Here is a 24,064-nt window from a genome sequence, read left to right on the forward strand (position 1 = left end):
TTTTTTTTACCTCAACCAGGACATTGTTCTTTCATCGTTCTATGATCTCTAGGTGGCTCAGACAGACACCATTAGCCAAGCTTATGGTCTTGAGGACTAGGTTCTAACCCTTCCTATCAAGGTGCACTCTACTAGGTCTGTTGGGCAAGGCTTTTGGGGCTTTGTTCGGCATTATGCTGTTTAAACTGTTTTTTAGATCATCAAGTATGTGACCTGATATTCAGTTCACATGTTCTCCAAGTTATACCAGGTAAGTGTTGAGGTTTTATCAGATGCCATCTTTTGGCAAAAGGTCCTTTAGATGGTTTTTCAAACTGCAGAAAAGACTCTGGTTTTAGCTTGTTTGGTTTTGTGTTACTCAACCTCCATTAGGCATGTTTTTTTTAAATCCCTTTTCCTAATTTCCTAATAGGATATTTGCACTCATCATAAAATCCTATTCTCTGGCGTCTATTAGGGACACATGTCCCACCCCTCTTTGTTTAAGATCATGCTCTCAATACTGCTTGCTACAAAACTGGGGAATGCTGGTAGCAGAAGGGATTATCCTGGGCTGGCCCAGTTTTCTTACCAGTATCCATTTCTCCTGTATGCAGCAGTATAACCGGAAAAAAAAACGCGCAATGGCTTCAAAGGAAAGGATTTTACAGCAAGTACAAAAATCTTATTCTAGTATGAACAGGTTCTCCAATCCAAATAATATTGCTTGAACTTCTTGGCATAAAGCCATACATATCCAATTTCTGTCAGATTGCTTTTACAAGTAATCTTTTCTGTGAGTTATTTGCACAGTGATGCAAAGTAAAAAGTCTGGCCTAATTCAAGCTCCTGTATAGGATGTTGTCTGCCTCATAAGATATGAAAACACCGCAAAAGTGAAAGAGAACAATTGATACATAATAGGTAGCAGGATGGGCACAAAGAAGTCTAGTTTTTTTTTCTGCGCATATGGGGGGGGGGGGGGGGGATATTCTGCCTCAGTTACTTAACCGACTTTGGAGTGTTTGTTTGGAGAGTGGTACTGCCTGCCAAATGTTACAGGGAGTTTAATACTTGCCATGGCTGCGAAGTAAAGCATCAGGATCATGGCGTGTGTACACTCCCCTCCACTAGCTTTGCAGTTTAAGGGGGACACAACTTGATGGTTTTTACCGTCCCAAAATGCAAGTATAAACAAGCTCTTTGTCAGGTCTGGACAAATTTCAGCATAAACCAGCTTAAAAAATTAGAAGAAAGAAGAAAGAAGAAGAAAGAAGAGAGGAGGGAGTTCATCCTTCTCATATTATAAGCTCAATACTACCTGACATTTGCACAGGACTAAGTAGTCATACATGAAAACAAAGATCAAGATGAGAGTGAGAGCCAGTGAGAAGAGCAAGCGAGCCAGCAAGAATCACAACTAGAAAAAGCCAAAGAAAGTATTATATGCCATCAAAAAGAGAGCAAGAGTTGGAGAGAGCCCATCAAGAGATCCAGAGCAAGCATCAGGTCACCAGACAGCGTAAGAGTATCAAAAAGAAAGCCATAAAGTGCGTGACAGACTGCCAGAAAGAGCCATAGACAGCGCGAGAGACTTTAAAAAAGACTGACAGCTGCAAGAGACCACCAGAAAGGGCCAGAGAGACTATATGAAAGAAAGCCAGAGAGCATGAGAGACTGCCAGAAAGATAGCCAGGGCGTGTAAGAGACTGCCAGAGAGACAGCCAAAGAGAGTGCAAGATACCGCCACTAGGAGAGCTAAAGAATGTAAAAGCTAAGATCAAGAGCACATTTGGTGGAAAAAGCTGAAATGATGTGAAAGCTAAATAGAACTGCACTCTCGATAGGTATAGCAGATCTCTCTTCAGCCCATTCACACATGTGCCTTTTGGGAACATGTGAAAACTGATCATCACACTCGCTGTGCCGTTAATGGCTCCCCAAAACACACCTAGGAAATGCATAGGAAAGAAAAACAAAACAAAGAAAGAAGCGAGAACTTCTTTTGGCGCATTTGTCACACGTAGGGCAGCCCATACAAACCAAAGGGCTTCCCTATGCTATCGTGCAAAGAACACGCGTTAATACAATAAACAGGACTGAACAGGCCTTATAGTTGAAGGTACACACAGCCAATTGCACTATGGTGTGGCAAGCAACGTAAATCTGTGGTGGGGATTAGAGGCGTTTGTGATCAGCTGCAGCCAGCAAGCTTACTACTTTTAATGAACTTCATTACTGAATTTAATGAACTTCATTACATTTGGCAAATTCGCTGAAAAAAATGTATTTACAGAAAATGTAAAAATCTGCATTTTCACTTTGAACCTCATGTAATGAATAGCTTTCAGGAGTGGATGTACTTACTTTCCTTTAAAGAGGAGTTTTGGATTTTACATAATGAAAAATAGATTTAAAAAAAAAAAAAAAAAAACTAGAAAAGTAGAACAAGATGACACACGAAAGTGGACCAGAATTTCTTCCTCCTTCCAGATGTGCACATTATATCTAGTTACAAACAATTGTCCTGATCTTTAACAGACATAAGCTAGCAAAGATCACGTGTCAAAATCCAAAAACCTCTTACATATACTACATGCAGAAAAATATTCACTAAAGCTGGAGGTATAGAGGATACTGCTCAAGGCCACCCCCCAGATCTCCTTTTCGACTGCAATTGCAGGCTCATTTGTTCAACTCACATACCGCAATAAAACCATTAATCCCATGATTACTTTTCACCATTCTGGGTTCCTCCTTGTGACAAGTGTCACTCAAAAGAAATTAAACTAGTATACAGCAGGCAGACAAGAGTGATCATTGGATTATTCATTGACGTATGGGAATCTAACATGTGGCCTTCGTTTTTTTTTTTTTGCATCTTGTAACAATTAGTTTCCCCTCATTTTGGAAAGAATTCCTCTCGCTCCCGGTTCCTCAATTGGGACAGGAAGTGAAGAGAAATCTCTCAAACAGAACACCAAAGATGTACAGTTTTCACACATGATTTGTTGTTATGAAAAATGTGTGAATCTTAACTGAATATGGTGTGAATCTTGGGTAAAAACAATAATTATTACACCAAGGGATCTAATAAAAAAAAAAAAAAAAAAAAAAAAAAGGAAATAAAATGCAATTAACAGTACAACAAAATCCTTTTTACTACCTTATTGTTCACAACTGAAAACATAATTTTAAAAAAGTATACACTGAAGATGCAGCTTTTTCATGAGCAGATAAATAACATTACTAGGTCTTTGAATTCTGGTTCTTTGCTATAAAATCTGCACTCAATTACATGCTTAACAAAAAGGTTATAAAAAAAAAAAAAAAAAAAAAAAAAAAAACGCAGTTGCTTCTTAGAAATTAACTGGGAGAAATCTCAAAAATACTACCCATAGATCCCTTGGTGCCCTTGCCCCATGGCTAGGGTAAGCATTTTCTGATATTTAGCCCTTAACTATTAGATTGTAAGCTCATCTGAGCAGGGCCCTCTTAAGCCTCTTGTATTTTATTGTATTGTAACTGTATTGTCTCTTTTTTATATTGTAAAGCGCTCCGTAAATTGCTGGCGTGATATAAATCCTGAATAATAATAATAATATCAAACCTGTTTTGATCAAAACCAAGACTCAAGTATGGAGCTGCCTTCCCTTGGGGGTTATGGGAAGAATCAAATTTACTCAAAATTATTAATCTACTACCAAAAATACTAGACTTCTTGTGGCTTTCTCCAGTTTACATGCCTTTTCAATTCTTCCGACTTATGTATTTTATTCTTAAAGCGGAGGTCCACCCTAAAGTGGACCTTCCGCTCTTTGGAATCCTCCCCCCCCCTCCGGCGCCACAATTGGCACCTTTCAGGGGGGAGGGGGGTGCAGGTACCTGTACAGTACAGGTATCTGCACCCACTTCCGGGATAGCTCTCTGCGGAAAGGGGCATGAATCTACGCCCCTTTCCGAAAGTCCCCCGCTGCCTGCTGGGAAACACACAGATCCCAGAGGCAGCGGGTCCATCCTTATTGCGCAGCGCGACTCGCGCATGCGCAGTAGGGAACCGGGAAATAAAGCCGAAAGGCTCCACTTCCTGATTCCCATACCCAAGATGGCGGCGGCAGCACCCGAGAGACGATTGAGAGATCGGCTTCGGGTGCCGACATCGCGGGCGCGCTGGGCGGGTAAGTGTCCTTATTTTAAAAGTCAGCAGCTGCAGTATTTGTAGCTGCTGGCTTTAAAAAAAAAAAAAAAAACGGCGGAACTCCGGACGGACTCCCGCTTTAACTCCTTTGTCTGGGGATCAAGTCGCCATAAGCCACCCTGGTGAACTTTGAAGAATCCTGTTTCACTGGTGGGTGCGGTCCTACCCAATTTTAACCTATACAATATAGCATCCCATCTCGCTACCCTTTTTTTTTTCCATTTATTTTTTTTAATCTGGATAAAACAGGACAAACAGCTGTACCTGGCCCTGGTTTGTAACCCAACCACCCAATTTGCCACCCATCCTTTGCAGGTTCTACTATGTGGGAACACTTTGACCATTCTTGCATAGCCTGTCACCACCTGAGAATCTAGGACCTCATGGTATGCATGATCGAGCCGCCTACTTTCCATGCTAACACACCTCTATGGTGTAACACCCAACTACCTGAACTCTTAACGATATGGGACCACTCCCTTTGGACTTCCAAGGGCATCCTACATGTATATCAGGTTTTCACTGGAGCTGGGCTAAAATCCTTTCAAGAGCTTAAGGATAAGTTCTGCCTTGCCAATTCTTTGCTCTTTCAATAACAACAACTACAACATGCCCTACGCACCCAATTTCCTGGCTCCATCCCCAGTTCCCAGTCCTCCCCATTCTGGATGCAATAATAGGAACGGATCCTAAGAAAACTGGTTTCAATGTTTTATAATGATCTTCTCATTCCCTCAGCCACTAGGTCGGCCTAACAGCTTAAATCTAGATGGGTGCAGGATGTCCGGGACACGTAGGATGGAGATTAGGACAAGATACTAGATGCTTGTAAATAGGTGTCTTCTAAGGCCTAACATTACCTTACACAGCTTTACATTCTACATAGAGCACGCCTGACCCCAGTACACATTGCCAAATATCGCCCCTCTCATTCCCCCAAATGTCCCAGATGTTACAACCCCCCGGGGACTTTTTTTTCCATATCCTATAGGATTGTCTGGCTATACATAATTACTGATCTCAAGTAGTTTGATTCCTTCAAAAGATGGGCCCCATCTTTGATAATTGACTCAAAGTTGTGTCTGTTAGGTTTCTTCCCTAACCCAGAAGATAAGTTTGGGATATTTTTTGCAGGAAGTGCTTTTTATTGCTAGGAAACTTATTGCTCAGTTTTGGATGCTGGCACTAACTCCTACACTTCAAGCCTGGTGTCCTGATGTCAATTCTTTAGTGCCCTATAGGAAGCGTATCTATGTAAATAGAGGGTACCCAGCTAATACAACAAGATCTGGGACTGATGGTTGGCTGCCCCCGATACAAGCTCCCAATCACGTGCTGATATCAAATGCGGTCTATTTATTTTGCCATGTAGGTGTAATTATGCCTTGCAGTTTGAACCTATGTTCTTCCATTGCTTGTATTGTGTATTTCTTTCACATGGTTCATTCTACAGAGAAGTCTCGGATAGATGACTCAATCGTGATCTTGAGATATTGTATTTACCCTACCATGGTTGGAACATTTTTTCTCAATAAAAACAAACAAAAAAAAGCAATAATGCAGTTGCTCACAGTTTAAGGGCTCACAAGGGGGTGTACAAGTTGCAGGAGTATTGTACCTTTTCAGAATGAAAATGCCACGGTTATTCTGTATATCTGCTGCCACTGCATGAATGACTAGTTTGAGGGTGGGGGGGGGGGGGGAATGTAAACAATAATATTGTGTAATCAGTGATATTTACACGTTGGCTCTGAGCAGAAGCCAATAGGCGCCATTTAAGCTGTATGCAAACCTTACATATGTACAGACAACTTTTCATGCAGTATTTTGCTACCAGCGCCAAAACAATGTGGACTGGATTCCTTTTTAATGTATGCTCAAAGTTACACATTACATGTGGTCAACAACCTAGGATTACCCAAATTCCACCAGTGATTTGTTTACACAGACACCATTGGGTCATGTATTACATGGCATTGTGAAAAACTCAACCTGCAGAAGATCCTACAACTCAGGGTTACAAATGCCATGTACTACATACAATCACTTTAGTGAGCATCTTCACAGCATATTTATTGAAGTTACACTTACAACACCCAATAACTTACCCAGCCTTGGCATAACTGCACCAAGAAATTGCTCATCATCCTGAAAGTGATTCTCCTGTAAAGATTCTAGCAATTTTTGTAAAACATCTTGAGGAACTTTGCACCCAGTGCCTTTAAGCTCTGCAAAGCGCGTTAGGCGGAAGCTTTTGTCAAGCTCATAACTCTCAGGATTGAAAGATTCCCGGACAGACATGTTTCTCAGATGAATTCTTCAGTTTGTGTCACTTAATCAACAATACTTTTGGCTCCTTTGTGGATGAACCTAGAGAGAGTAAAACAAAACAATATAATAAAGAAAGAAAAAGATCAGCAGAGAACATAGCTTTTAAATATTAACTGGCAAAGATGTGCCTTTTATCTTATATCCTTGGATAAAATAGCTCCAAATAAGGGTCTGTGTGTCCTACTTCTGTATGAGCTGGAGGACCATAGAGAGAGGTCTAGTGATGTTCAAGTCCCAAAAGATCAGGGCTGTTTTGATGGCAAAAGGGGGCCTACTCAGTTATAAGTTATTGCTGATCGGTGTGTGCATGTGTAATAAAAAAAAGTCATGCAACGCCGTACCCATATGATATTTCTGTCCTTTTTTTCACACAAACAGAGCATTCTTTTGGTGATATTTAATCACTGCTGGGTTTATTTTTTATTTTTGGCGCTATAAATCAAAAAAGACTTTAAAAAAATAATAATTCTGTGTTTCTGTTAAAATTTATGGGAGAGTATGGGCACTGAGCAGCGCTGTGGGCACTACAGATCCAGCTCACAACGCTGCTACAAACAAACAATCTCTCCCCTCGCACTGTACAGATTGGTACAGGGAGGGAGGGAGGGAGGGAGGAACCAGCATCAAGACATGACGTTGGTTTGTTTAAAAGTGATCGCACTGTCACATGGTACCGTGATCACGGATATTTACGGGAGCACGCGAGAGCAACATTCTGGAAGGATGCGCATGGACGCTTTCCCAGAATAAGCCAACCGCGCGGTAGCCATCTTTCGGCTATGGCCCAGTCGGCAAGTGGTTAAACAACGTCAACATTTCAGTAAGGTTTCATGTTAATGGGACATTTTTACAACCGCTCCTGAACGATTTAACTTGACAGATAGTAACCCACGTTTAAAACGTCCATTTTGTCATGTTTACATGCCGCGTTTGCATTTAGAAGCATTTCTAAAAAAAGAAAAAGAAATTTTTTTTTTTATTTTAATAGCCAAGAACAAAAACGACTATAAAAACAAAAACGCGGCTAAATGTGGGTTACCGCATTTTGCATCTGAAACTTCAGCGTCTAATTTTTTTGCCTTTAAATGCAACTCTGAACATCCATTGAGCAGTAGCAGCAGTGTATATGGGGCCTTACACAGGAGGCCAGATCACCAGATGAAAATTGAGGGGAAAAAGGCCAAAAGAAGATAAAACTGATGCAACCACATCTAATGATAAGTAAGCTGCAATATAATACATTTTTGGGTTTAATACCACTTTAAAGTCATAGTCTTGTTTTTTTGTTTATTCAACCACTTCTGGACCGCCGCATGATGATGTACGTCCCTACTTTGGGAATGGACATCGTTATGGCAGCAGCTAGCTGCCATAACCCCAGTATCCCCGTGTTCAGCCGGCAGTCCAGTACAAGATAAGATAAAAAGTGGTCTCTGTGGCAGATCCACCACGAGATCACTTTTATCGGTGGTGGGAGAGGTGCCCTCCGCTGCTTTCCAGAGCTGTTGGCAGTGGCGGAGACGATCGCGTCTGTCCCCTGGGCTGACATGGTAACAAGTGAGGGGAAGATGGCCCCCACCTGTCTCCATGACACTGCAGGGCGGAAGCGACATCAAAACGTCACTTCCACCCATAGCTCTTAAAGAGCCATTTTTTTTTTAAATGACACTTATTTTTTTATTTATTTTTTATTGCATTTTAGTGTAAATGTGAGATCTGAGGTCTTTTTGACACCAAATCTCATATTTAGGAGGTCCTGTCCTGCTTTTTATTCTGTTATAAGGGATGTTTACATTCCTTGTAATAGGAGTAAAAGTTACTCTTTTTTCCCCCTTAAACCCTGTAAAAAAAAAAAAAAAAAAAAATGGTCAAATAAGAAAAAAAAAATAAAGAAAGAAAAAAAGTTAACATTTTTAAACGTGCCCCGTCCCGCCGAGCTTGCGTGCAGAAGCGAACTCATACGTGAGTAGCGCCCGCATATGAAAACAGTGTTCAAACTGCACATGTGAGGTATTGCTGTGATCGGTAGAGCAAGAGCAAGAATTCTAGCCCTAGACCTGCTCTATAATGCAAAACATGCAACCTGTAGTTTTTTTAAATGTCACCTATGGAGATTTTTAAGGGTAAAAGTTTGTCGCATTCCACGAGCGCGCGCAAATTTGAAGCGTTACATGTTGGTATTGATTTACTCTGCATAACATTATCTTTCACGATATAAAAAAATTGGGCTAACTTTACTGTTGTCTTATTTAATAAAGTGTATTTTTCTCTAAACAAAGTGCGCTTGTAAGACAGCTGCGCAAATACAGTGTGACAAAGTATTGCAATGACTGCCATTTTATTCTCAAGGATGTTAGAAAAAAAATGTATAATGTTTGGGGGTTCTAAGTAATTTTCTAGCAAAAAGAAAATGAGAAAGGCGAGTCCCAGACAGCTGATTCTCTCATACAACGTCACTGGATGGAGAGGGGGTTTAGGAAAGTGTTAGGAAGGATGCTGCACACAGAAGACATAGAATGCATTAAGATTAAAAAAAAACAAAAAAAAACTTCTGCTTTTTGAACTACTTTAAGTCTGGCTGTATGAGATGTGACAGGAAATAATCAAAAATGGAACTTCCAAACAGAACGTGGCATAATCTGGGGGTTTGTGGGTGGGGTTTGGTTGGGGTACAGTTTTAGTACTTAATTGAAATGTGTCATCAAGTAGGCAAATTGTTTTCTATACATATTGCCTTATCTAAACAATGTGTTCAAACAGGGAAGTACAAATAAACAGCTATGTGTTGATATATGCACGACTGAAGCACTCACGGAAGGTTAGATACCAAAATGGTGTACACTGTAGGAAAGCAGGAAGCTGCATATCAATGATGTCAGATCACATCCAGCTTTATTTAACGTGGACATAGCCCACTGCAGCCCTGTCTAGATCTACCCCTCTACCAAACATTTCACCAAGTACTGGCTTGATTCCAGAGATGTGACCTCTTGGGCTTTCTGCTGGTGGCTGTCAAAATACAATAATACAGCAGGGGGATTTGTCCACCTGTTCTGTGTAGCGTGGATGAAGGAATCTGTTATATTTTCTTCATTCAGCTCAGAGACTGAATGATAAAAAAATTCTGTCAATGTATGGCCATTCTCGATGAGTCCCTGACTCAGAACAAGTGTGTAAATGCCCAGTGTCCCGATACCTCACATGTACATACTTGATGAGGTTCAGGAACTCGCTTATCCATGAAGATAACAATCAGCCCTAGAGTATACACTTGTTACAGGTACTTGTATAGCGCCATCAATTTTCACAGCGCTTTACATATACAGTATATTATTCATTCATATCAGTCCCTGCCCTCCGGGGAGCTTACATTCCAAGGCCCCTAAAGCCTCATACACACGGTCGGACTTTGTACAAACTTTTCCGTGGACTTTTGTACAAAGGGCGTGGTCCACAAGTTTGTATTGCATACACACGGTCGGACTTTTTGACAACAAACACGAACGCAATGATGTCACAACGTACTGACTCCGCTTCAAAAGAGGACGTTCAATGACTCCAGTGCCACCTTTGGTGAACTTCTGTATTGTAGTCTGATCTTTTGCATTGGTTCTGAGCATGCGTGTTTGTACCTTGTACAAAAGTCCGATGCTTTTGCGTACACGGTCGGACTTTGCTCCATCAGACTTTTGTTGCCAGAAAGTTTGTCTGTTCGCACAGCCAACAAAAGTCTGATGAAAACAGAAAAAGTTTGTCCGATGGAGCGTACACACAGTCGGATGTTGCTCCAAAACAGCCAATTTGCATGTTTGTTGTCAAAAAGTCCAACCGTTTGTACGGGCCTTAACGCACAGTCACACATCCAAATACTAGGGCCAATTTGGACAGGAGCCAGAAATGCCCTGTACACACGGTTGGACATTCCAACGACAAAATCCGCCATTTTTTTTCCGATGGATTTCAGCCTAAACTTGTCTTGCATACATACGGTCACACAAAGTTGTCAGAAAATCCGATCATTCAGAATGAGGTGACATATAAACACGTACGACGGGCCTATAAAGAGGCCAGTAGCCACATGTTTATAGCGCAAAAAAAAAACAAAAACAAAAAAATAAAAAAATAAAAAATGCAGAGGCGATCAAATAACACCAAAAGAAAACTATATTTGTAGGAAAAAAAAGGATGTCAAGTTTGTTTGACCGCGCAATTGTCAGTTAAAGCGGTGCAGTGCTGAATCGCAGAAAGTACTCTGGTCAGGAAGAGGGTAAATTCTTCTGGGGCTGAAGTGGTTAAATATGGTTACGGGACATGGATGTTGATTCTTTATTAAAAAGGACAAATACATGACTGATAAATGCAGTATGCATGCCAAGCAATTTTATTCTCATGGAAAAACGTATCTGCTTTGTGATGGGTGAGCTATTAGAATGCACATTATGGCACTCTTGCCTCCTGGAATACCCTCCTCCATCTTGCAGATGCTGGAAACAGGTCGGGTGTATGCTACTGTATGCATGTGCCCCAAAGGCCATGTACACCAAGTGAAAAAAAAAAAAAATACTAAAAAGGCAAGTAGTTTCTTTGGCAGAATTGCAAATTTCTCCTGCCAAAACTCCTTCAAGCGTTTGTTTTTTTTCTTTTTTTTTTAGTTATCCTTTAAAAGGGAAGTAGAGCTCCCCCCAAGTTGGCTAATTAATGCAGGGTTTTAAAAGTCATTTTGATCTGACTTGCAGATTTTTATGAGCTTTCTCTTTCACACTTTTTGTAATTAGTTTAACTATTTTGCTGCCAAACAGATTTTTTTCCCCCAGTTTCTTACATACACACAAGCACACGTGGTTGAATGAACTTCTCTAATTTGCATCCTTTAGTCCAGTGTTTCTCAACTCCAGTCCAAGGCGCCCAACAGGTCATGTCTTCAGGCTTTCCATTATTTTGCACAGGTAACTTTATCAGTTTCACTGCCTTAGTAATTACAACAGCCGTTTCATCTGAGGGAAATCCTGGAAACATGACCTATTGGGGCACCTTGAGTACTGGAGTTGAAAAACATTGCTTTAGTCTGTTTATAAATACAGTTGAGGCAGGTTTCACACTGCTTTGCCATGAAAGTCGTGTGGCTTTGACTTTAGTGCACGACTTTGACTCGACTTCGAAACAACTTCAGGGAACGTCTGTGTAATCTTCCTGGTCGGATCCAAATCACATCAATTAACCACTTCAATACCGGGCACTTAAACACCTTCCTGCCCAGACCAATTTTGAGCTTTCAGCGCTGTCGCACTTTGAATGACAATTGCGCGGTCATGCTACACTGTACCCAAATGAAATTTTTATCATTTTTTTCCCACAAATAGAGCTTTCTTTTGGTGGTATTTGATCACCTCTACGGTTTTTATTTTTTGCGCTACAAATAAAAAAATACCGAAAATTTTGAAAAAAAAAATGTTTTGTTTCAGTTTCAAAACTTTGTAAATAAGTACATTTTCTCCTTCACCGATGGGCACTGATGGGGCTACACTGATGGCCACTGATAAGGCGGCACTGATGGGCACTGATAAGGCGGCACCAGTGAAGTGGCACTGATGAGGTGGCATTGATGGACACTGATAGGCGGCACGGACGGGCGACACGGATGGGCACTGATAGGTGGCACGGATTGGCATGGATAGGCAGCACAGATGGGCATGGGTGGGCACTGATAGGCGGCACAGGTGGGCACTGATAGGCGGCACAGGTGGGCACTGATAGGCGGCATTGGTGTTATACTGTACAAATGGATGCCAATCAGTGCCAAACAATAATGCATGCCAATCAGTGATGCCCATTGTGGGCACTGATTGGCATCCATTATGGGCACCGATTGGCATCCATTGTGCTGACTGGCATCCCTGGTGGTCTAGGGAGGATTACCTTTTGCTTAGCATCCCTGGTGGTCTGGTGGCGTCCCTGGTGGTCCAGTGTGGCACAGACCCCCCCTGTCAGAGGAGCAACCGATTGGCTCTCCTCTACTCGCGTCTGATAGACGCGAGTGAGGAAAAGCCGATCACCGGCTCTTCCTATTTACACTGCGATCAGCCGTGATTGGACACGGCTGATCACGTTGTAAAGAGTCTCCGTCGGAGACTCTTTACCGAGATCGTAGTTGCCGGGTGTCAGACTGACACCCCGCAACAATGATCGCCGCGATGCGCGCCCCCGGGGCTCATAATCCTGATCACGTCATATGACGTCCGATCAGGATTATGAAACCACTTTGCCACCGTCAATTTGTAATAGGGCGGGCGGCAAGTGGTTAAGATGAGGATGCCAGACCGACACAAGTTGGACCAGTCAGGGCAGCTCTCATAAGGAAACCATGATTTTTACATGCCATGTGACACATGCTCTCAAAGTCGGAGCGCAAGTCGCACCAGTGTGAACTGGGCCTGAAGGCTTTCCTGTGCTCTCTTCCTGAATTATTTCTCTCAAAGAAAAGAGCATATGTACGTGTGTGTGTGTGTGCGCGCATGTTTTTTATACGGTATATATCTTACACACACACACACACACACATATATATATATATATATATATATACACAGTATCTCAGAAAAGGGAGTACACCCCTCACATTTTTGTAAATATTTTATTATATCTTTTCATGTGACCACACTGAAGAAATGACACTTTGCTACAATGTAAAGTAGTGAGTGTAAAGCTTGTATAACAGTGCAAATGTTCTGTCCACTCAAAATAACTCAATACACAGCAATTAATGTTTAAAATTGCTGGCAACAAAAATGACTACACCACTAAGTGAAAATGTCCAAATTGGGCCCAATTAGCCATTTTCCCTCCCTGGTGTCACGTGACTCCTTAGTGTCACAAGGTCTCAGGTGTGGTAAATTTTTGGGTTATAGCTCTCACTCACCCTCTCATACTGGTCACTGGAAGTTCAACATGGGACCTCATGGCAAACAACTCTGAGGATCTGAAAAAAAGAATTGTTCATCTACATAAAGATGTCCCAGGCTATAAGAAGATTGCCAAGACCCTGAAACTGAGCTGCAGCACGGTAGCCAAGACCATACAGCGGTTTAACAGGAAAAGTTAGACTCAGAACAGGCCTCGTCATGGTCAACCAAAGAAGTTGAGTGCACATGCTCAGCGTCATATCCAGAGGTTGTCTTGGGGGAAATGGACGTATGAGCGCTGCCAGCATTGTTGAAGGGGTGGGGGGGAGGGGTGTCAGCCTGTCAGTGCTCAGACCATACACCGCAAACTGCATCAAATTAGTCTGCATGGCTGTTGTCCCAGAAGGAAGCCTCTTCTAAAGAGGATTCACAAGAAACCCCCGCAAACAGTTTGCTGAATTCAAGCAGACTAAGGACATGGAATACTGGAACCATGTCCTGTGGTCTGATGAGACCAAGATAAACTTATTTGGTTCAAATGGTGTCAAGTGTGTGTGGCGGCAACCAGGTGAGGGGTACAAAGACACAGCACTGGGGATCTACAGTTTGAGGGAACCATGAATGCCAACATGTACTGTAACATACTGAAGCAGAGCATGATTCCCCCCCCCCCCCCTTCGGAGACTGGGCCACAGAAGATGACCACTGCCTTGCTAAAGAAGCGCTCAGCGTAAAGGTAATGGACTGGCCAAGCATGTCTCCAGCCCTACACCCTACTGCACATCTGTGGGGCATCCTCAAAACGGAAGGTGGAGAAGCGCACCAGCTCCGTTATGTGGTCATGGAGGAGTGGAAGAGGACTCCAGTGGCAACCTGTAAAGCTCTGGTGAACTCCATGCCCAGTGAGGTTAAAGCAGTGCTGGAAAATAATGGTAACACAAAATATTGGTACTTTGGGCCCAATTTCGACATTTTCACTTAGGGGTGTACTCACTTTTGTTGCCAGCGGATTAGACATTAAAAAGGTGTTGAGTTATTTTGAGGGGACAGCAAATTTACATCGTAAATAGATTTCTAAAGCTGCTATTGACATGAACATTTGCATCACACGTTGGCAACAATCCATGCAATCTATGCATACAAAGAGACCAAAACAAATAAGTGCAGAAATTAAGTTAGGTGTAATAAAATGGAATGATACATGGCAAAAGTATTGCACACAAGAAAGGGAAATGCAAAAAGACATGGAAAGCCAAGACACCAGCTGAAATCTATCAGTAATTAGAAAGCAATCCTGCCCCTTGTCAGTGCAAATTAATATCAGCTGGTTCAGTCTCAAATGATGACCTATAAAAAAGGCATCTAATTACCATAGTGTCACACAAACATCTCATGATCGGTAAACGCAAAGAGCTCTCTCAAGACCCTTGCAAACTTATTGTTGCAAAACATACTGATGGCATTGGTTATAGAAGGATTTCTAAACTTCTGAATGTTCCAGTGAGCACTGTTGGGGCCATAATAATTTAAAGAACATAAATTCACCATAAATCGGCCATGGCAAGGTGCTTCTCGCAAGATTTCTGACAGTGGAGTGAAAAGAATTGTCAGAAAAGTTGTCCAAGAGCCAAGGACGCCTTGTGGAGAGCTTCAGGGAGACCTGGAATTAGCAGGTATAATTCTTTCAAAGAAAACAAGAAGTAATGCACTCAACCGCCATAGCCTGTATGCACCCTCACCATGCAAGACTCCATTGCTGAAGAAAAAGCATGTTGAAGCTCATTTAACCACTTTCAGACCGGACCAATTTGCTGGTCAAAGACCAGACCACTTTTTGCGATTCGGCACTGTGTCGCTTTAACTGACAATTGCGCGGTCGTGCGACGTGGCTCCCAAACAAAATTGACGTCCTTTTTTTCCTACAAATGGAGCTTTCTTTTGGTGGTATTTGATCACCCCTGCGGTTTTTATTTTTTGCGCTATAAACAAAAATAGAGCGACAATTTTGAAAAAAAACGCATTATTTTTTACTTTTTGTTATAATAAATATCCCCCAAAAATATATAAAAAAACATTTTTTCCCTCAGTTTAGGCCGATGCGTATTCTTCTACATATTTTTGGTAAAAAAAAAAAAAAAATTGCAATAAGCGATGATTGGTTTGCGCAAAAGTTATAGCGTATACAAAATAGGGATAGTTTTATAGCATTTTTATTAATAATTTTTTATTATTTTTTTTTTTTTACTAGTAATGGCGGCGATCAGCGATTTTTATTGTGACTGCGACATTGTAGGGGACCCAACAGACATTTTTGACACATTTTTGGGACCATTGTCATTTATACAGTAATCACTGCTATATAAATGCAGTGATTCCTGTGTAAATGACACTGGCAGTGAAGGGGTTAACCAGTGGGTGGCAGTGTAGGGGTTAAGTGTTCCTAGGGGTGTGTTACTAACTGTGGGGGGTTGGGCTTTCATTTAGTAAACACTGATCTCTGCTCCAATCACATGGAGCAGAGATCAGCGTCACTAGTTGCTAGGCAGAATGGAGAAATGCTGTTTACTCTGCATTTCCTCCATTCGGCCGCTCCGTGAGACGATCGCGGGGATGCCCGCGGCGATCGAGTCCCGCGACCGGACTCACGGGGGTGCCAACCAGCGCGGGAGCGCGCCCCCGATGGCAGGGCGGCATTGAATATTGGACGTACCTGTACGCCCATATGCCTGCCCGTGCCATTCTGTCCACGTACATCGACGTGCGCTGGTCGGGAAGTGGTTAAAGTTTGCTGCACAAAATTTAGACAAGCCTGTAAAAAAAAAAAATGGGAGAATATAGTCTGGTCACGAGGCCAAAATTGAACTCTTTGGAAGCAATACTATACACTATGTTTGAGGCTGGGTTCACACTGGCGAGGCTAGGAGAACCGGATGTGATTCGCACCGCACTGCAGTGCAAATCACATCTGATCTCTGTGCGATGCGAGTTCAGCCATACAGATAGTGCACCCGCCACAAACTCGCACAGGACCCTTTTTTTGGTCCGCAGCAGAATTGGACCGCATGGGTGTTCACACCATGCGATCCGATTCCTGTCCGAGTTTGCAGATCGCACTGCGATATGCGAACTGATCTGGGGGTCATTAAGGTTTCACTGACACTTCCAGCAGTCCGCATAGGGCAGTGTGAACTGCCGGCGGATTCGCTGCGTTGCCACATCGCTTCAGTGTGAACCTAGCCTAAAGGTCAAATGGCACTGCACATCTCCCCTAAAACAACCCTACCAACAGTTTGGAGGTGAGAACATCATAGTGTGGGGCTGTTTTTCAGCTTTCAGTACTGGCAAACTTGATATCATTGAAGGAAGGATGAATGCAAAAATATACCAAGACTTTGATAAAAATCTGCTGGCATAGTGCCAGGCCAGACCTATCACACAATGGTTTAGAGAACTCCTTTTGAAGCACTTTCCGCTAGAACAGATCCTCAAAGACCTCTTATCTGGACGGTATACTCGCTTCTATTTAGTGAACACAACTAGAGGTCGACCGATATTTGGTGTTTTTTTAATTAATCAGCATCATCCGAATGTGCTGATTAAAAAAATAAAAAAGGCAGATTATAACTTATAACAGGCGACTGGCAAATGACTTCTGTAATAGAAGTCAATGCAAGTTGCCTGAAGTGTTCCATGAAGAGACTTTCCTCCTCTCTGGGCAGTCTGCCAAGAAAAGAACAAAGAGATACATGGTTTATACTTATGAATGAATTTAACTCTTTGTGTAGTTCTCAGTTTAACCATTTAAAGACTAAGGCCTCTTTCACACTGATGTCCCGTTCAGGCCCGCCTGTCAGTTTTTCAGGCGGACCTGAACGGGTGCTCCATAGAGGTCTATGGAGCGTCGGATGTCAGCGGTGACATGTCCGCTGACATCCGACCCGCTCCGATCCGAAAAAGTGTAACGGAGGAAAAAGCTATTTTTCCATCCGTCTGCGGATCGGATCGGATGACGACGGGCACTGCGGTCCGTCGTCATCCGATCTCCCATAGGGGAGAGCGGCGCTGTGACAGATCCGTCCCTGCGCAGTGTGCAGAGACGGAGCTGTCATCTCCCTGCTCAGCGGGGATCGGCGGAGTGATCCCCGCTGAGCAAACGGATATCCACGGGGCGGATCAGAACTGATCCGCCCCGTGTGAAAGGACCCTAAATCTTTTCTGACACAAGTAAAAATCCTGTATTTTCTGCTAGACAACGTAGACTTAGAAGAATTATATATTTTTTTTTTTTTTTAGCAGAGACCCTAGGGCAGTGATGGCGAACCTTGGCACCCCAGATGTTTTGGAACTACATTTCCCATGATGCTCGTGCACTCTGCAGTGTAGTTGAGCATCATGGGAAATGTAGTTCCAAAACCTCTGGAGTGCCAAGGTTCGCCATCACTGTCCTAGGGAATAAAATGGAGGTTGTTGCAATATTTTATGACACACAGTATTTTCGCAGAGGTCTTTCAAACGCAATTTGTTTGGAAAAAAACAAATGATAAAAAAAAAAAAAGATTTTTACTCTGCCCAAAAAAAAAAAATGCAAAAAAAAAAAAAACGCAAATTGCAGTAAAATCAAAATGCACAGCAAAAAGCACTGCAGAAACAGATCAAAAGTAAAAACTGCATAGGTGTGTACCGAGCCTTATGCTGGCCTCACGGATCAATTTTCAGGTGAGAATATTCAGGTGAAAAATCTTTGTACATTCGCTGAATGAAAGAATTTTGTTTGAAATCTTCACTTCATTTCTACACAAAAACCACATACACTGTCTGTAGAAGTTTCCTATTATTTCCAAATTTTCCCGTCACTGTGGTTGAAAATGAATGTCAATTTGACCCACTTTTTTTTTTTTTTTTTTTTAAAGCAGACCTCCACCCTGAAGTGGAAGTTCTGCTCATCTGATCCCTCCCCCCCTCTGGTGCCACAATTGGCACCTTTCAGGGGGGAGGGGGGTGCAGATACCTGGATAATCCAGGTATCTGCACTCACTTCCGGGACAAGCAAGCCGCAGATGCGACCCCGCCCCTCCCCCCCGGTTGTGTTCTAGGAAACACACAGTTCCCAGGACACAGCGGGGACCAGTGGAGACGTGCATGCTCAGTAGGGAACCGGGTAGTGAAGCCGCAATGCTTCACTTCCCGATTCCCTGACAGAAGATGGCGGCGGGGGCAGCGGAGAGACAAGCGATTGCCCGTCCTCTGCCGCCGACATCGGTGGACCCTGGGACAGGTAAGTGTCAATTTATTAAAAAGTCAGCAGCTGCAATATTTGTAGCTGCTGGCTTTTAATATATTTTTTTAAAGGTGCAGCTCCTCTTTAAGGTTAACCATTAATCGAAAACAATAAAATCAGCCAACTAATCGATTATGAAAATAATTGTTAGTTGCAGCCCTAATTTTAATAGGGCAAGTGGTATGTAACAGTGCTTTTGAACTACTCTAATTAGAAAGTTGTAAGACTACAAATACTGATTGCATCGGCTTTAATTTCTGTTATGATTTTCTGTTCATGTTTACCAATAAAAACTATTTGGAGAAAAAAAAAAAAAAAGTCTACTGGCATCTACCAGGATGATGAAGATGAAACAAGGGTGGACATTTCAGCAAGACAGTGATCAAAAACACAAAGCCAAGGAAACACAATTGGTTTCAAAGACAGAAAATAAAGCTGCTAGCATGGCCCAGCCAATCACCTGACTTGAATCCAATAGAAAATTCTATGGAAAGAACCAAGGCCGGGTTCACACTATAGCGATGCGGGAACGCCGCGAATCCGCGGCGTTTACCCGCATCGCACACCTCCCGCCGGCAGTTCACACTGCCCTATGCGGACGGCTGGGAGTGTCAATGTTATGTTAATGACACCCCCAGATCCGTCGGCATATCGCAGTGCGATCTGCCGACTCGCACAGGAATCGGATCGCATGGTGTGAACCTCCCCATGCGATCCGATTCTGTTGCTGACCCAAAAAAGGGTCCCGTGCGAGTTTGCTGCGGGAGCGCTGCGAATTCAGCCATACTATCTGTATGGCTGAACTCGCATCGCTACGGAGATCAGATGTGATTTGCTGTGCGAATCACATCCGGATCTCCCCCCGCAGCGGTGTGAACCAGGCCTAAAGATCAGACTTCATAGAAGAGGCCCACAGAACAGTCAAGATTTGAAGACTGTGTGGAAGAACGGGCCAAAATCACACCTGAGCAATGCATGTGACTAGTTTCTCCGTACAGAAGGCGTCTTGAAGCTGACATTACAAAGGATTTTGTACAAAGTATTAAATACATTTCAGTTAGCGTGTTCAATACTTTTCCTTATGTCATTCCATTTTATTACACAACTTCATTTCTGAACTTGTTTTGGCTTCTTTGCAAGTACTGATTGCACGGGTTGTTACCGACATGTGGTGACAATTGTGTGACAAGTGTGTGTGTGGGGGGGAGTACAAATAAAAAACTACAAGAATGTGGTTGCATAAGTGTGGGGTATAACAGGGGATGTAGCGGTGTTCAGAATTAAGCAATTCAAACTCACGTTAAATAGGAGTCAGTACACACTTGCCAATATTTAAAGTGCCTCTGATTAACGCCAAATAAAGTTCCGCTGTTCTAGTAGGTCTTTCCTGCCATTTTCTTAGTCGCATCCTACAGCAAAGGCCATGGTTCACAGACAGCTTCCAAAGCATCAGACAGATCTCATTGTCAAAAGGTATCAGTCAGGAGATGGGTACAAAAGAATTTCCAAGGCATTAGATATACCATGGAACACAGTAATCACCAAATGGAGAAAATATGACACAACAGTGATATTACCAAGAACCGGATGTCCCTCCAAAATTGATGAAAAGAGTTTAATATATTTTTTCCCCTCACATACATACACTAGTCAAAAGTATTGGGACACCTGTCTATACACGCACATGGCCTTTAATGCAATCCCGCTCTTAGTCCATAGGGTTCAATATTACGTTGGCCCACTCGTTGCAGCTATAACAGCTTTAACTCTTCTGAGAAGGCTGCCCACAAGGTTTAGGAATGTGTCTAACTTGTCTGGGAGGGTTTATTTGTGTGATACACAAGATATAAAGTCTGGTATATAATTAGTCCAGACACACTGAAAAAGTCCCTCACATGTGTTATTGCCATACTCGTAAGGAACAGCAGAATGCGTTTTGGGCTGTAATTCTAGGTACTCCCAATGCTTCAAGTGAGAAATATTTTATTAACCACTTGCCGACCCAGCACACGCAGATGTATGTTGGCAAACCGGTACGTCCCCTTTAAGAAGCAGTGTCGCAGGGCCCGCAGACTCAATTGTCCACTGGGTGCCACGATCGTGTCACGGAGAGGAAGAATGGGGAGATGCTTTTGTATACAAAGCATTTCCCAGTTCTGCCTAATGACAGGACAGTGATCACAGCTCTCTCATCGAGAACTGTGATCATTGTCCTGTGTGTTGAAGTCCAGCCCCCTAACAGTTAGAATAACTCCCTAGGACACACTTAACCCCTTCATTACCCCCTAGTGGTTAACCCCTTCACTGCCAGTGTCATTTACACAGTAATCAATGCATTTTTTTATAGCATTGATCGCTGTATAAATGACAATGGTCCAAAGATAGTGACAAAAATATCCAATGTGTCTGCCATATTGTTGCAGTCGCAAAAAATAAAAAATAAAAAAAAAAAATTAAAAAAAAATGTAAAAATAAACATGCCATAAAACTATCCCCTATTTTGTAGACGCTATAACTTTGGTGCAAACCAATCAATATACGCTTATTGCGATTTTTTTAACCAAAAATATGTAGAAAAATACGTATCAGCCTAAACTGAGGAAAAAGGGTTTTGTTTTTTTATATATATTTTTGGGGGATATTTATTATAGCAAAAAGTAAAAAAATATTGTTTTTTTTTTTTTTAAACTGTCGCTCTTTTTTTGTTTATAGCGCAAAAGATAAAAACCGCAGAGGTGATCAAATACCACCGAAAGAAAGCTCCATTTATAGGAAAAAAAGGACACCAATTTTCTTTGGGAGCCACGTCGCACAACCGCGCAATTGTCAGTTAAAGCGACGCAGTGCCAAATCGCAAAAAGGGACCTGGTCCTTTAGCTGCCAAATGGTCTGCGGCTTAAGTAGTTAAGAAGCAGTGTCGCAGGTGCCTGTCCGTGGACTTGATGTCCACCGGGTGCCCGCAATCGTGTCACAGAGAGGAACGGGGAGATGCTTTTGTAAACAAAGCATTTCCCCATTCTGCCTAGTGACTGGACAGTGATCATCCTGTGTGTTGAAGCCCGGCCCCCTAACAGTTAGAATCACTCCCTAGGACACACTTAACCCCTTCATTGCCAGTGTCATTTACACAGTAATTAATGCATTTTAATAGCATTGATCACTGGATAAATGACAATGGTCCCAAAATAGTGTCAAAAATATCCGATGCGTCTGCCATAATGTTGCAGTCCCGAAAATAAAGAAAATAATAAAAATCGTAGATCGCCGCCATTACCAATTTTTTTTTTAAATGTATAAAAATGCTATAGATCCTCTATTTTGTAGACGCTATAACTTTTGCGCAAACCAATCAACATACGCTTATTGCATTGCTTTTTTTTAACCAAAAATATGTAGAATACATATTGGCCTAAACTGGCGCTGTTCTTTTGTTTATAGCGCAAAAAATAAAAACCGCAGAGGCGATCAAATACCACCAAAAGAAAGCGCTATTTGTGGGGGGGGGGGGGGATTTTGTTCGGTTACAACCTTGCACGCAATTGTCAGTTAAAGCGACGCGGTGCTGAATCGCAAAAAGTGTTCTGGTCAGGAAGGGGTTAAATTCTTCCAGGGCTGAAGTGGTTAAAGCGACGCAGTGCTGAATCGCAAAAAAAGGGCTCTGGTCAGGAAGGGGGTAAAATCCTCCGGGGCTGAAGTGGTTAAACTGACAACTTTTAAAAGGAAAAAATTATCATTATCTTCATTTTTGAAGACTCACCATGCCTCTTAGAAAACACCTGTTTGTTTCCAATATGTGGTAATTTTATGAATGTTCCGGGTCCTGGTGCTCCAAGGCCTCCAAAAAATGTGATAATTAGATTCGTAATTTATGTCCCAGGAAGGTGCTTCTTTAATTTTTGGGCCGTATGTGTGGATAAGTCTCACTTATGGTAGCACCATACTCGGGAGGAGCAGCAGTATGTGTTTTGGGTGTAATTCTAAGAATGTGTATAATCAATGTGGTCAATATATCTTATTAACTGACAACTTTTTGTAAAGAAAAAAAACAAAACTAAAAACACGCACCACACACATTTTCACTTTTCAAACAATTTGTGGCAAAAAAAAAAAAAAAAAAATTATATATATATATATATATATATATATATATATATATATATATATATATATATATATATATATTTATATTTATATATATATTTATTTATTTTTAAAAGACTCGTTATGCCTCTTAGAAAATACCTTTGGAGTGTTTGCTTTTCAAAAAGTGGTCATTTTGTGGGTGTTTCCATTGTCCTGGTGCTCCAAAAATGTGATCTGAAGTAATCTATGTTCCTTAAAAAGTCCAAGGGTGATTCTTGGATTTTGGGCCCCTCCCTATATGCATCCAAGCTGTAAAAAAAAAAAAAAAAAAAAAAAAGTCTCATATGTGGTATCCCCATTATCGAGAGGCACAGCAGAATGAGTTTTGGGGTGTAATTAGTAATATGCCTATGATGTGCGTGAGACATAACTTGGTAAAACGGCAACTTTGCGGAAAAAAAAAAAAAAAAAGTCACCATGCCTCTTAGAACAGTAACTAAAAAAACACAATGGTGAATAATTAACACCAAAAGAAAGCTCTATCTCAAAAAAATAAAAAAAAATAAAAAAATGGTAAAAGAATTTATCTGGGTACAGTGTTGCATGACTGAGTAATTGACATTCAAAGTGCAAGCAATGAAAACTTGAAAACGGCCTGGGCAGGAAGAGGATGAAAGTGTCTGAGACTGAAGGGGTTAATATAGTCAGGATTGAAAAACGGCACTTGAACTTGCAAACCACATCTTCAATGGAGGATTTCAGAATTCTGTCTGTACAGAATTCTCTTTACTTTCTTTGCTCACAAAATTGCAGGTGACAAAATGTACTTACAAAATTCACAACTGTGAGTGCACATTGACATTTTGCTATATCTTTTTATTAAAGCCCGTGCTTCGCAAATACAATTTGGTGTAAATTTATCTCAAGTACCCCAGTGTTCTGGGTTTCTTTGGATAGGTTTTCTAAGCAATTCCTTAAGGTTTTCAAAGCTGAGCACAATTTAATGAATCCATAACTGGATTAAACATGTATCAAGAGCTCCCTGAAAGGAGAGCAATGATCTCAACAGCATGCTGCTGCACTTTGTCTAATCCCAAAGTATAGTACAGGAGCTAGATAAGACTACTGTTCAGCTTTAATTAAAAGTATGGGTTTGGGGGTTATTGCAGTTTTATATTTACCTGTCCCCCAGCAACTCTGCACTGAGAACCAAGCCTTCGAACACCGCTGATGGATCGGTTCTCTCACCTACCTGAGCGGAGAACTGCTGCCTGTCAGCAGCTCTCCTGCTCTGCT

General features: G+C 41.9%; 1 protein-coding gene across 3 annotated transcripts in view; it reads right to left on the reverse strand.

Annotated features, from left to right (window-relative positions):
- SEPHS1 (selenophosphate synthetase 1) overlaps positions 1-24,064 on the reverse strand; it is a 94,848-nt gene that overhangs the window by 62,832 nt on the left and 7,952 nt on the right. For 2 of the 3 annotated variants that reach the window (XM_077472473.1, XM_077472472.1), the window contains exon 2: positions 6,286-6,547. In XM_077472473.1, the coding sequence (XP_077328599.1) occupies positions 6,286-6,478 (193 nt within the window). In that variant the 5' untranslated portion in view covers positions 6,479-6,547. Of the gene's footprint in view, positions 1-6,285; positions 6,548-22,927; positions 23,078-24,064 lie in introns of those variants that run through there. The other variant, XM_077472474.1, reaches the window with a different exon arrangement.

This window comes from Lithobates pipiens, unplaced genomic scaffold (assembly GCF_037356315.1).
Source record: "Lithobates pipiens isolate NorthernLeopardFrog02 unplaced genomic scaffold, aLitPip1_a1.2 Scaffold_8, whole genome shotgun sequence".
NCBI classification, from domain to species: domain Eukaryota; kingdom Metazoa; phylum Chordata; class Amphibia; order Anura; family Ranidae; genus Lithobates; species Lithobates pipiens.